This window comes from Cyprinodon variegatus, unplaced genomic scaffold (assembly GCF_000732505.1).
Source record: "Cyprinodon variegatus isolate N-32 unplaced genomic scaffold, C_variegatus-1.0 Scaffold80, whole genome shotgun sequence".
Taxonomy (NCBI): domain Eukaryota; kingdom Metazoa; phylum Chordata; class Actinopteri; order Cyprinodontiformes; family Cyprinodontidae; genus Cyprinodon; species Cyprinodon variegatus.
The window spans coordinates 421,301-432,606 of NW_015150533.1; the positions used below are offsets into that span (position 1 = coordinate 421,301).

Genomic DNA, 11,306 nt, shown 5'->3' on the forward strand with positions numbered 1-11,306 from the left:
TATATATATATATATATATATATATATATATATACATATATATATATATACTTTAATCTTATTCATCAATGGTTTTCAAAGTAAAACTCACATTATCCTAAAGCGTTCTCAATAACAACCTGAAGTTTTAACCTCTTAACATCCACCTCATTTTGGGTAATCCTCACCTATTTTGCATACCCAAATGGCAAAGCAAATTACATGTGCAATACTTTATTTGAAAGCTAACACACTCTAGTTTCCTAATATACAATTTAAAATTGGGTGACTAGAACACGGACCAACCTGCATGAGTTCAAACATGACTCAAAGTTGTTTTTTTTTTATTCTCGGAAATTATGGGTCTTTTTGAACAGCAGTAATAAAGACATTCTTGGGAAAAGGCAAGTTTTATTGTCCTATATTTTTTCTGCGTCATGTTAACCACAAATGCAGAACATTTCAGACCTCTAGCTATAACAGTTCCAGAGCTGTGGGGTTTGGAACTTTTGGTGTCAGTTTGGAGCTGCGCGCAATGGCTCCACCTGCTGGTAAAAACTTTACCGGTGGAATTTTATGCATTCTGATTTATTACACCCACTTAAGGTTTTAAGAGGTTAAAACTAAATTAAAACCCTAAAAAGGGTCAGTTTCTATTGCAGTTTCTTCTGCTTGCACTAATAAATTAATAAAAGCATCTTACCTCGGCGCCCTTTTGTCTGAGAGAACACTGTCACTGTCGCCCAAGGTCAGCGAAGCCAAAGACAAGCTGGAGACTGAAAAGAAACGTTGGCGTGAACCTGGATGTGAGACAACAAGGTGTGGCACAGAATGACATGATTACAGACACCACTGATGGAAACAAAGCCAGCCATGTCACAGAGTAACAGGGTCGTGGAAATGATAACATTCAGACACCAATAAAATGGATGAACACAACATATGAAGACCTAAATAGTTTATGTAAAAATAATTCAACAAATAAGGGTTGGTTTCTTTGTTTTTGATGTTTTTTTTTGTATTTCAGTCTGCTAAACTTAAAGATGCGCAAATGCTTGTGTACTTTTCTCACTATTTATTACCCATATTAGCTTAATATCTTTAGATTTGCCACTAATAAATAGTAAAGCACCTATTTTCTTAGATAGAACAAGGATGTGTTGGACAATGAGTTGTATGATGGAACATCTGATTATGCGCTGAGCCCTTAAAGTTACCTGTGGAAGCTCTCACAGGGGTCTTCGGGGAGTCCATGCTGTCGCGGTGAATGGACTTGGGTCGGCCTCGCTTCTGCTTGGCTGGTCGAGGCTTGATGATGGTGTCCATGTCCTCCATCAGCTTCAGCTGCTTCCTCCTGAGGTACTCCTGTTTGATGAACTCCTTCCTGGCCTTGTCCTCCTCCTTCCTGGCACGCTCCTCCTCTGCTTTAAGTCTGAACAGGTTGCGAACAGAGGAAGAAGAAGAAATACTGAGATTTAGATCCAAAAATCCTTTCTAAGGTAACACAACCCCCACCGCAGTAAAAAATGGAGTTGATTTGTCTAATAAATAAAACTTTTTGAGTTGACATAATGGATACTACAATATTTAATCTTATCTAAATATTTGTAGATCATTTAAGTTATTTTTTGTCACTGGATTTAAGTATATCTGCATTCTTTCGTAAAATGTGGAAACCTCTTATTCTTATGATTTTATAAAGATTTAAAGCTGCAGTCGGGAGTTGGAAGGATTTGAATCAGCTGACCTTACAGCTCCCTGCCCATTTCTCTCTGCTCCTTTCACTAAAGCCTGCCCCGTGCAGCAGAGGGTGAATTCACAGGCAGGGTCACCAAGGAAAGCCAAATATCAACGTTGGTAAATTCACTCGTAGGGAACAAACATTACCAATATGCTTAATTTTTGCAGCACAATCTAAAGTGTGAATGATGGTGGGGGAGGAGTGTGAGCAGCACGTGCATAAGCATGACTGTCACTGCTAAGACAGTCCTGCTGGCTCTGATTGGTTGCTTTGGTGTAGGATCATTGCAAGAACAGAGAGGAAATGGATTATCTTTCTGATAGTCTACTGTCTGAATATAGAGACAGTTTTAACAGAAATGTTTCCAGATGTTACCGACTTTACCTTTAATAGAAAAAGAATCAATAAAAACAGAACAAGAAAATTCACTTTTAAATGAAAGAACTGAAGAAAATAGAAATTTGGTGATATATATTGGAATAAAACAAAAAAGCTAACTAATTCAAATTCTAATGTAAGCAAAGACTAAGCTAACTTTTTAGCTAATTGAAGGAAGAAAGATATAATTGTGCGTACCGAGCTTCTTCTTTCTTCTGCTCCAACTCAGCCTCCAGCTGCACCTTTCTCATTTGGCTCTCTTTCTCTCTCCTCAGCCTTTTCTCCAGCAGCGCTGCCCTTCTCTGTGCCATGTTCTCATCTGCCTTTCCATCCTCCTGAGGAAGGCAGTAGACATGAGGACGTTAGTAACTAAATGACTGTACTTACAGAGAATACAAATGACTTTCTACGATTGTTCAGAAAATAATAAAACTTAAAAATAAAGCTTATGACACCATTTATTTACAATGCAAATACTAATAGACAATGTAGTATTGAACAAGAAGAACAAATAGCACAGTTTTCTAAAACCTGAAAAGGTTTGGCGTTCATTTCTATTAAGCATTTTATTAAGCATAAGCTCCAGGATCCACACAAGGGGTGGAGGAAACCAACAAATGAAACAAAATGACATATGAATTAGCAAAAAAGAAAGCAATTTTTGAAAAATAAAAATCACAAATACTCAGTTTTGCCAAATCACAAACACCAAACAGGGGGAAACAGAAAATATGAGGAAGAAAAAAACTCGACACATATAAAAGCATAAATAAACAAATATAACTACTATGAGGCTACCTGGAAACTGATGTTTCCCTTTTTCTTTAATTTCACAATCACTACTATCTTCTTTTTGTATATATAGATATATTATATCTATATCTATATATATATTCTTTTTGTATACATATATATAAATATATATATATATATATATATATATATATATAGATATATATATATATATATATAGATATATATATATGCATTAAAGTGTATGTCTTACTGAAAAATATCTGAAAATGTTCATTTTAAGCATCACTGTACATCTCAGTATTCTGCAGTATAACCGCAACAATGGAAATGAATAAATAAACCACATCTTGTTGGTTTTGGTTAGACCTATTGCAGATAAATACTTTCAAGTTATATTCACAACATGCATTTATTGACTGAATGCATTTCTGTTCATGTTTAGGTCGAATAAAATTTAAAAATTAAGAGTCCTGTAAGTCAAATTTTCCTTAAGCTTCACATAAAAGCCAGCCCTTCTCCCACCCCACATTTCCACAGCTGTGCCTGAATTATTCACAGCAGCCCCACTTTTCTGACCTACATCACAGTCCAGACAGCAGCTAAAAGCAATCGCACATGGTGTAAAAGGAAGACATTGCTATCCACAGACATTTTTCCTAAACTATTAATCTTCTGATGTTTGGTGCAAGAAGAGTCTTTAACCAAAACAAAGATGGCTACCCTGTGTCACGCCAATGCAGTTGAAAGAGGTGTTTTGACTGTTCTGTCTATGTTTTACTGTTATTATGCTGCTATGTTATTTCTTGAAATAGTTGCTACAAAATAAACAAATCAAAATCTCAGATACACCTAATTTGATAGATTAATGTTTATTAAAATTACCTTGAAGAAGAATCCTCGGCAGAGCTTTTGCTCATCATCCAAATTCTCAGTATTCTCTTGTTCCAGCTCCAAATCATCATCTATTGTCAGATCCTCTAGTGACTTCACAACTGACAGAGGAACCTCAATCAGACTGATTTTGGCCTGGCTGGAGGGTTCTGGCTTTGAAGGTATCTCTGTAGGTGCCACTGTGAAGGTCTCTACCACCGGGTGGGCCAGAACCTCAGGGTATGAAGACTCTATGGTCGGTTTCAGATTAATAAATGAATCCTGAACTCTCTGGCTCATGGGGTCTGAGCTCTCTTCATAGGTATGGGCTTCCATTTCCTGGGTTGGGAAGTTTGAATCTTCTTCACCTTGTTCTCTCTGCAAGTTAGTGGAAGTGTAAGACGAGCTGGCAGCACAAATACTTGTGGGTTCATTCTTGGGGGAAAGGACTGCATCTGTTTCCTGGATGGTATCCCCGTCTTGGTCTATCGTTTCTGGACTGGCTGCTGCTGGCTTCTCCCCCATGTAAATAAAAGAGTTCATCAAAGGTTGGCAAGGAGAAAACCTGCGCAGCCTTGGGATGCTGTCGACTGACTGTGGGGCTGTCAGGACGCGGCTGTACGGCGCCACCTTCAGCTCAGTAGGCCGAGCGGTGCGAGGATTGCGTGAGTGGAAGGAAGCAGATTTACGTTTGATGTTGGTTGGAGACCGATGGGTGGAACGAGGCGAGTCGGCAGGAGAGGAAGGTCCAGAAGAGCGAGTAACAGCTCGAGGGTGTTTCTGTGGGGAGGGGTTTGTATGAGGAGGGGGGATGACCCATGCTTGCTGATGTTGTTGTTCCCTCATGGCCATGATCACTTCCTGCTGCTGCGCTAAGCGTTGCATCTCAGCCTGGAGGAATGCTAAAGAATGGTTGAGCTTTTCGATAGAACGCGTATACTCTGAGAGATCAGCTTCGGTTACCTGAGCATGGCTTTGGCCACCTTCATCCCCTGTGCCTGGTGTCTTCTGCCAACAAGAGGGGGTGCTGCTTTGTTCTGCTCCATCAGGTGTATCTGTCTTGCTCCTGCCAAATTTAAACGATGGACTTGCGCCTGTAGACTTTCCCTCTCCATTTGCTTGTCCGCCTTCATCACCACTAGCGGCTCCATCCCCCTTCCTCTTCACCATGTTTAGGAATGCCGAGTGGCCCATCTTCTGCCGATGCCTTGTAAAAGCTGCCTCCACTTTCTTTTTCTGAGCTTCAATGGCCTTCCGTTTCTCCTCAAGCCGTATCCTCAGCTGCACCATCTCTGTGGCCATGACCTGTGCAGGGTCATTGGGGGTAAGCTGGACAGACGCAGGTGTTGCCGGAGTAGTAACTGCTGACGTTGATTGTTGACGGATGGGGCTGTGCTCAGGTGTCGGTGCCCAGGAGACTGACAGTGGGAGCGCAAACTCTGAGCCCTCTGGAGTGGTCTTCATTGAGCTGCTGCTGCCTCTGCCTGAATCTAGTGCCGATGGACTGAGCTTCCTCATCTTCTGCTCAGCAAAGCTGGTCATCTTCACTCCTGAAGGGGATTTACTCTGAATACTTGGACAGGGGCTTGGTGTGTCCGCATCTAGATCCATATTTACAGAGCAGTCCTTCAAAGAAGAATCTTCATCCAACATGTCTTCTGTCCGGATGTGGATTCCAGTGTCAACCTCAGCAGTGTCTGTGGTGCTCAAAGGTTCTTTGGAATCCGATTCTGACACAAGGTCAGAGCCTACAGTAACATCCCTGGCATCCTGGTTGTGTAGGAAGAAGCCATTATTGATGCCTTCAACAGGTGGCCTAGATGGGCTGTGGATGATTTGGAGAGCTTCCTCCATAGAAGGAGCTGATGCCATTCCCTGTCCATTGGGGAAGGCTTGCCCACAAGGCTCTATTCCTGCAAGGCTGTCAGGGCAGCCTTCCTCCTGAATACCAATGCTCTGACAAATAACTGGTTGAAACGACAGGTTCCTCTTCATTCCCCGAGGCATGTGTTGAACCTTAAAACCAAAACCTTCATCAGTGCTGATAGATCGAACCATTCCATGTGTAGAGGAAGGTGCAGGATTAGAATCCTCTTTGTCAAAGGGGATGTCAAATGACACTCCATAAGGCCCAGACCTTAAATAAGAAAAAAAGGACAAAAAAAAAAAACAAGTAACTAGATAAATCTGCAGGTAGGTCATTAGTAGACAAACTAACTCATAGACCAGAAAGACCACGTCTCTGGTTGAATAGATATCACAGATGCTGACCTTTTTTCTTTAGGCCATGTGCCGATGTTACCATCAACAAAGGACATGGAGCTTGACCTCTTGATCTCTCCTGAGTTACACAAATAACCAAAAATAAATAAGAAAACCCCCCAAACAAAATCACCAAATAACACAGCCATTAGAAATTATAATTACCTGTATTACGAGGCTGGGGTCGAAGGGGTAAACTATAAATTTACAGTAAGTAAGATGGCGTGTCATTTTTTTTGCTTATTCTTAAGTGTAATCTTACGAGACAGCAAAACGTTACATAACATTGCTGGGCTAGTTTACCTGGGTCTTTCAGGACTTGGAGGTCTTTCCATAAAACTTCTCTTGGTAGCTTTGGAGATTGGAATGAATGGCATATTTTTCAATATGGAAGAAGGTTCTGGAGGGGCACAGCAGAGACAAAAATTGCTTTAAAGATGCCAAACAATAGTGTACTATTCCCTATTAAAATTCATATTTTTTTGAAAAAACCTATATGTATATATTATCGCTGTTTTTCTATAAAATATTTACAAACATATATAATGTACTTACCAGGGCCTTCATTGCCAAGCTGTCTTGGCTTTACAAAAGAGGGCTTCACCACCTCGAACCACCAAAACAACTCTGCCACAAACACCAGGTAGTTATTCTGAAAAGAAAACAAAAATTAATATTAAACACAGAGGAATAAACCATATTTAATAGCTCTGATCTACGGATTCTCTGAAAAAACAAACATGAATACTTTCAAAAAGTCAACTTCAACTAAACTGCAACTGCAATGCACATATTCCCCCATCGAGTGTCACTGTGGCCTCCAAGAGAAGCTGCACTGATTGAATTTTAATCAAGTTTGTTCCTCTCATTCCAATGGTTTCATTTACGGTAGATCATTTACTGAAGCATTCCTTTCAGTAGGTTAAAATCAATTCTAAGGATTGATACAGTAATTATTTCACTGATAAAGACAGTATTGGAGACAGTATTAGGCAAGTGTTAACTACAAAAATACAAAAAGGTATCTTTTTTGTTTTTATGTTTTCTTTAACACCGTGAAACCAAACAGTTTACCTACTTCACAATGGGAAAGCTGTTGATTTTTTTATACTGCTGTGTCAAGGCATGGCCTGTTTAAATCAGGTCAACATACAGTAGGAGGTAGAGCTGACAGATTTCCCTGCTCTCCACAAAGATCTATCATAATAACACAGCAAATGTGTGATAAATGCTGCAAATGCGAGTATACTTTTAGAGACACTCAGAAAACCAAAAAAAAAAACCTGATGTTAAACTTGTAATCATTTCAATAGAGAAAAACTCTCAGCAGCTTCTTGTTTTTTTCTGAAAATGCATTTTGAGGTTTGTTAAATGAAGTACTCTTAACATCAATATGCAGCATGTTAGCTGTGAAGCAGGAGTAACCTTGAGGGAACACACCCTCTAACCACCCCTCAATCTATGGTCCCCAGACAAAGGCAGTGATGCAGAACTCAGTGCCAAAGATACCTGATTCACTTCATCAGCAACATTTTGCTCGGCTAAGCAAAAACCAACACTTGCACAACTCATACATTTAACTTAAAAAAAAACAACAACCCTTAACTGAAGGCTAAAAGCCCACCGGGAGGTATAGAGGCAATTAACACCACTGATACTGTGGCTGGTACTGCAGCATTTTAAGGCTTTTCTTCCTCTGATCCCACATGCTCCTGCACAGAACTACAAAATCAGTCCAATGTAGCTGATGAAAGTAAAACGACACATTGTTGTTAAAAAGCACAAATAAAACTTCCTTTTTTACTTAACATTATCCCTTTAAAATTCTACACAGACATTCTAGTTTACCTTTGAATATGTTCAGCTTGCAAAACATCCCTTAAGGCTTTGATGAATAGGAGAAAAAAAAGCAAACTGTAGAAGAATGATGGCAAGATCTCCATATATCCAAACTGCTCAGGCCTTGTTTTCTTTCTCCATCTGTTCCCCTGTCTATCTACCGCAAACATACCAGGTGTGAGTGCCGTAGAGTAACACCACCCTTAAGCAGACATGCATGCACACAGAGCACCCACTGCCCCACCTATCTCCCCATTGATTGGTTCTGCTACTTCTGGCGCTGCATGGTTTGCAAAAGCGGCCGGATTTGGCTGTTTGGAGATTTAAGTGTTCAGCTCTCAATCTGACTGGTGATTAATGACATTTCTAGTTGAAAGGAGTAGGTTGGGTGGGGTTGGAAGCTAATCCACTCTGCAGGGATGGACATGTCCATATACCACACAACACACACCTCCAATATAATAATGAGAACACCAAAGGCACTTGTAGTGTGTGTTGCTTGAAGCCAATAAAAAAAGTCAATAGCAGGTCACTCTGACACACCCTACAAATGATGTCATTGAGGTCTATAGGAGACAAGGACGGGCACCGACAATTCAGGGGGATTTAATTCAGACTAGGAGTAGGATCAAATGTTGATTAAGGGATGTGGGTCCAGCAGGCAGACAGACAGAATCACACAAATGTGGAAAACCCACTCTTTCGTTTCCTGCCAAGTTTATTGAGCTTCTGTCAGTTCCCGAAGGAAAAAAGGCAGATATTACAATTTCAGACAAAGACTTGAGAATTTCATGTTAGCTGACAAGGCAGTGACTTGAAAGAGGAGAAGATTATTCAGTTGTTGGTGTCGTTGCACTGGCTTTCTGCAACGATTAGACAAAAATTATGAATGTTATTGTTTTTAGGATAAGTGTAAATTGTTGGCGTCATTCATTCTTTACAGCCCACCCATGGATCTGAGGTCAGCTGACCAGCTGCTGCTCTCTGTTTTAACCAGCCATTTGTGGCTCAGTTACTGTTAGGATCTACTTTTTCTCCAAGGTTTCTTTTGTCCTAATTCTAAGTAAAAAGGTAATTTATTCTAACATTTCTTTTAGATTCATTTGATCTAATATTAATTTTAACTGACTGATTTGTTAATTCCTAATCTTGTAATAACTATTATTGTGAAGCACTTTTGATCTACAGTTTCTTTTTTTTTCTAGATCTATATTAATAAAGCAGCTTGTTTTACTGATCTTTGCATCCTTTACCCATTTTGGAGACCTGATCTAATTATCACTCAGGTCTGCAACAAATGTGCTTTTAATCAAAGCTGTTTCTAATTTAATTCTTTACTTTTCATGCAAAACCTTTAGTTCAGACATGTTGAACAACATCTCACTTCTCTGGACATTATTTGTAATTTAGGTGTGCTTAGATGGAATTCAATGCACAGCGTCTCAAGAGGAGAGGGATTGACATGATTTATGTAGCCAAGCCCATTACCTAAGGATAGCTCTTAGTAATGTACTTAATAAATGCCTTTGTGGGGGCTGGGCTTTAAATGCAAACACATTGTGTCTGTGGTTGGCTGAAAGTGGATTGGACACCTTTTAAGAAACATGCTGCAGTGCAAATGAGGTGAATAAAGATGATGATTATATTGTTGAATGTTTAATATTTGCCCTTAAAATTACTTTTTGCTAACAAAATCCATCCTAAATATTATTCCTCTTCAGTCCCTTCCCTTATCTTTCTAATTGCTTCAAAGTATTGTTACTTATGTCCCATTTCGTATTTCTTCTGCATCAACACCTCCCTCCCCTCTATAATAAGGTCCATATTAGCGTGACAGAATGCAGCACAGCCACTGATGGGAGCCTGCCTGGAAATCTGGGTCAAGGTTACCGAATCTGACTCGTTCTCTTTACATTCTAGCTTTACTGCTCCTTTCAGGCAGTAACTGTGCCTCTCTGGGACAGTTTTATGCCTGCAGAAATCAGCATCAGCAAAAAGAAAAATAAAATGCTGCTGGCTGGACACACAGAACTCAGTCTTTTGTCTTTATTTGACTCCCTTTGACAGCAATAAGCAGCAGTTTGGGTCAAATTCAATTCAGAAATACTTTATTGCTCCCAAAGGGAAATTAAATGTTGTTGTAACTCATATGCTTTTTTTCAATCAGTTGTTGTTAACAGCTGCGGGGAGGTAGGATCATGTGATGACATTCCTTCAGCTTTAAACTGATATAATGTTGTTACACACTCAGATTATAAAATCAGCTTTAACCTTTGCACCTCCACATCAACCCAAGATCTACTGTCTTCTGAGCTCAAACATTAAAAGCTCCTGTTTTAAGATGCAAATGTAAAGTGCAGCATCTTCACAACCTGTGATAAAATCAACAGAAAAGGGTATGCAGCTATGAAATCAAAGAATACTGATATAGTTTTTTTTTGTTTGTTTTTTTTACCTATTATAACAGCATACATTTAATCAGTTCTTGTGATGTAATACTGTAAAAACACGTTACAAAACATTACAGCTTCTGGTGTTTAATAGTAATTATATTGCTGCAAACTTTGCACACCTCTAGATGGAAATGGTAGCCCTTTCTGTCTTTGCAAAATACCTCGTGCTTAGACTGATTGATTAGAGTGAACAATCCTCAGTTGGGTTTAGTTCAAGTGCCTGGTTCTTTCAAGAGCACTATAACCCCATTTACACTAACCTCTGTAAACCAATCCGTGCCGAGTTCGGACCGAACTTGGATTGGTAAACCCCACCGAGTTCTGTTCCTTACGACCATTTACAAACCACGCTTGCACGGTTCCTCATCTCCTAGTGGCGATCTACGGTACTACTGCTCTCTAGAGGTAAACAAGCAAACTGACATGGCGGCGCCTCTAACGTTCAGGAAGTTATGTTTTGTTATAATTGTGATATTTCGTTGTTTGCAGACAGTCAGGTGAAGAAGGCAGCCTTTGGTGAATTTACTGGACAGAACGATAGTCTAATCAGGGCTTAAAGACGCAGGAAACAACAACGAATGTTGAGGGTTATCACACTGCTAAGCAGAATCATCACTGGAAATTGCGTGGCACGGTAGGGAAGCCAGTATTTTCAAGAATGTGTGAAATTTCATGATTCCAGAGGCTGACTGTAAGGAGGTGATGCTGACTGCTTATACGCTTTGTTATCTGAGAACCAAGCCTGAACTGAACTGAGTGAGCCCTACTGATGAACTAGTACCAGTTTAGCATGGTTCTGTTGTGTCTGAAATGGTCTGGTTCAGTTTTGCGTCCCATTTACACTCAACAGTTATCTCGGTTACCGTGCTTGGACTGATCTCAGCATGGTTTCAAAAGGGTAGTTTAAATGGGGCTTAACTTTCAAGTCCTTTTCGGCCAGAGAGAGAGAAGGAGACTGTCCTGTGTTTAGTCCCACCAAATCTACTTAGGCCATTTTCCTGGCCTTGAAAGATTCAAAAGAAGAGCTC

The 11,306-nt window shown here is 39.9% G+C and overlaps 1 protein-coding gene across 8 annotated transcripts in view; it reads right to left on the bottom strand.

Annotated features, from left to right (window-relative positions):
* The window catches only part of camsap2 (calmodulin regulated spectrin associated protein family member 2), a 48,365-nt gene that overhangs the window by 4,238 nt on the left and 32,821 nt on the right, over window positions 1–11,306 (bottom strand). For 4 of the 8 annotated variants that reach the window (XR_001481193.1, XM_015373076.1, XM_015373071.1 and 1 more), the window contains 8 exons: window positions 6,542–6,638; window positions 6,290–6,386; window positions 6,152–6,183; window positions 5,996–6,065; window positions 3,737–5,861; window positions 2,297–2,433; window positions 1,197–1,411; window positions 683–755 (listed from right to left, as the gene is read on the bottom strand). Coding sequence is in view for 6 of the 8 variants with exons in the window: in XM_015373076.1 (XP_015228562.1) it covers window positions 683–755; window positions 1,197–1,411; window positions 2,297–2,433; window positions 3,737–5,861; window positions 5,996–6,065; window positions 6,152–6,183; window positions 6,290–6,386; window positions 6,542–6,638 (2,846 nt within the window). In the remaining 2 variants the exon portion in view is untranslated. Of the gene's footprint in view, window positions 1–682; window positions 780–1,196; window positions 1,412–2,296; window positions 2,434–3,736; window positions 5,862–5,995; window positions 6,066–6,151; window positions 6,184–6,289; window positions 6,387–6,541; window positions 6,639–11,306 lie in introns of all 8 variants that reach the window. The other 4 variants (XR_001481192.1, XM_015373072.1, XM_015373070.1 and 1 more) reach the window with 1 other exon arrangement.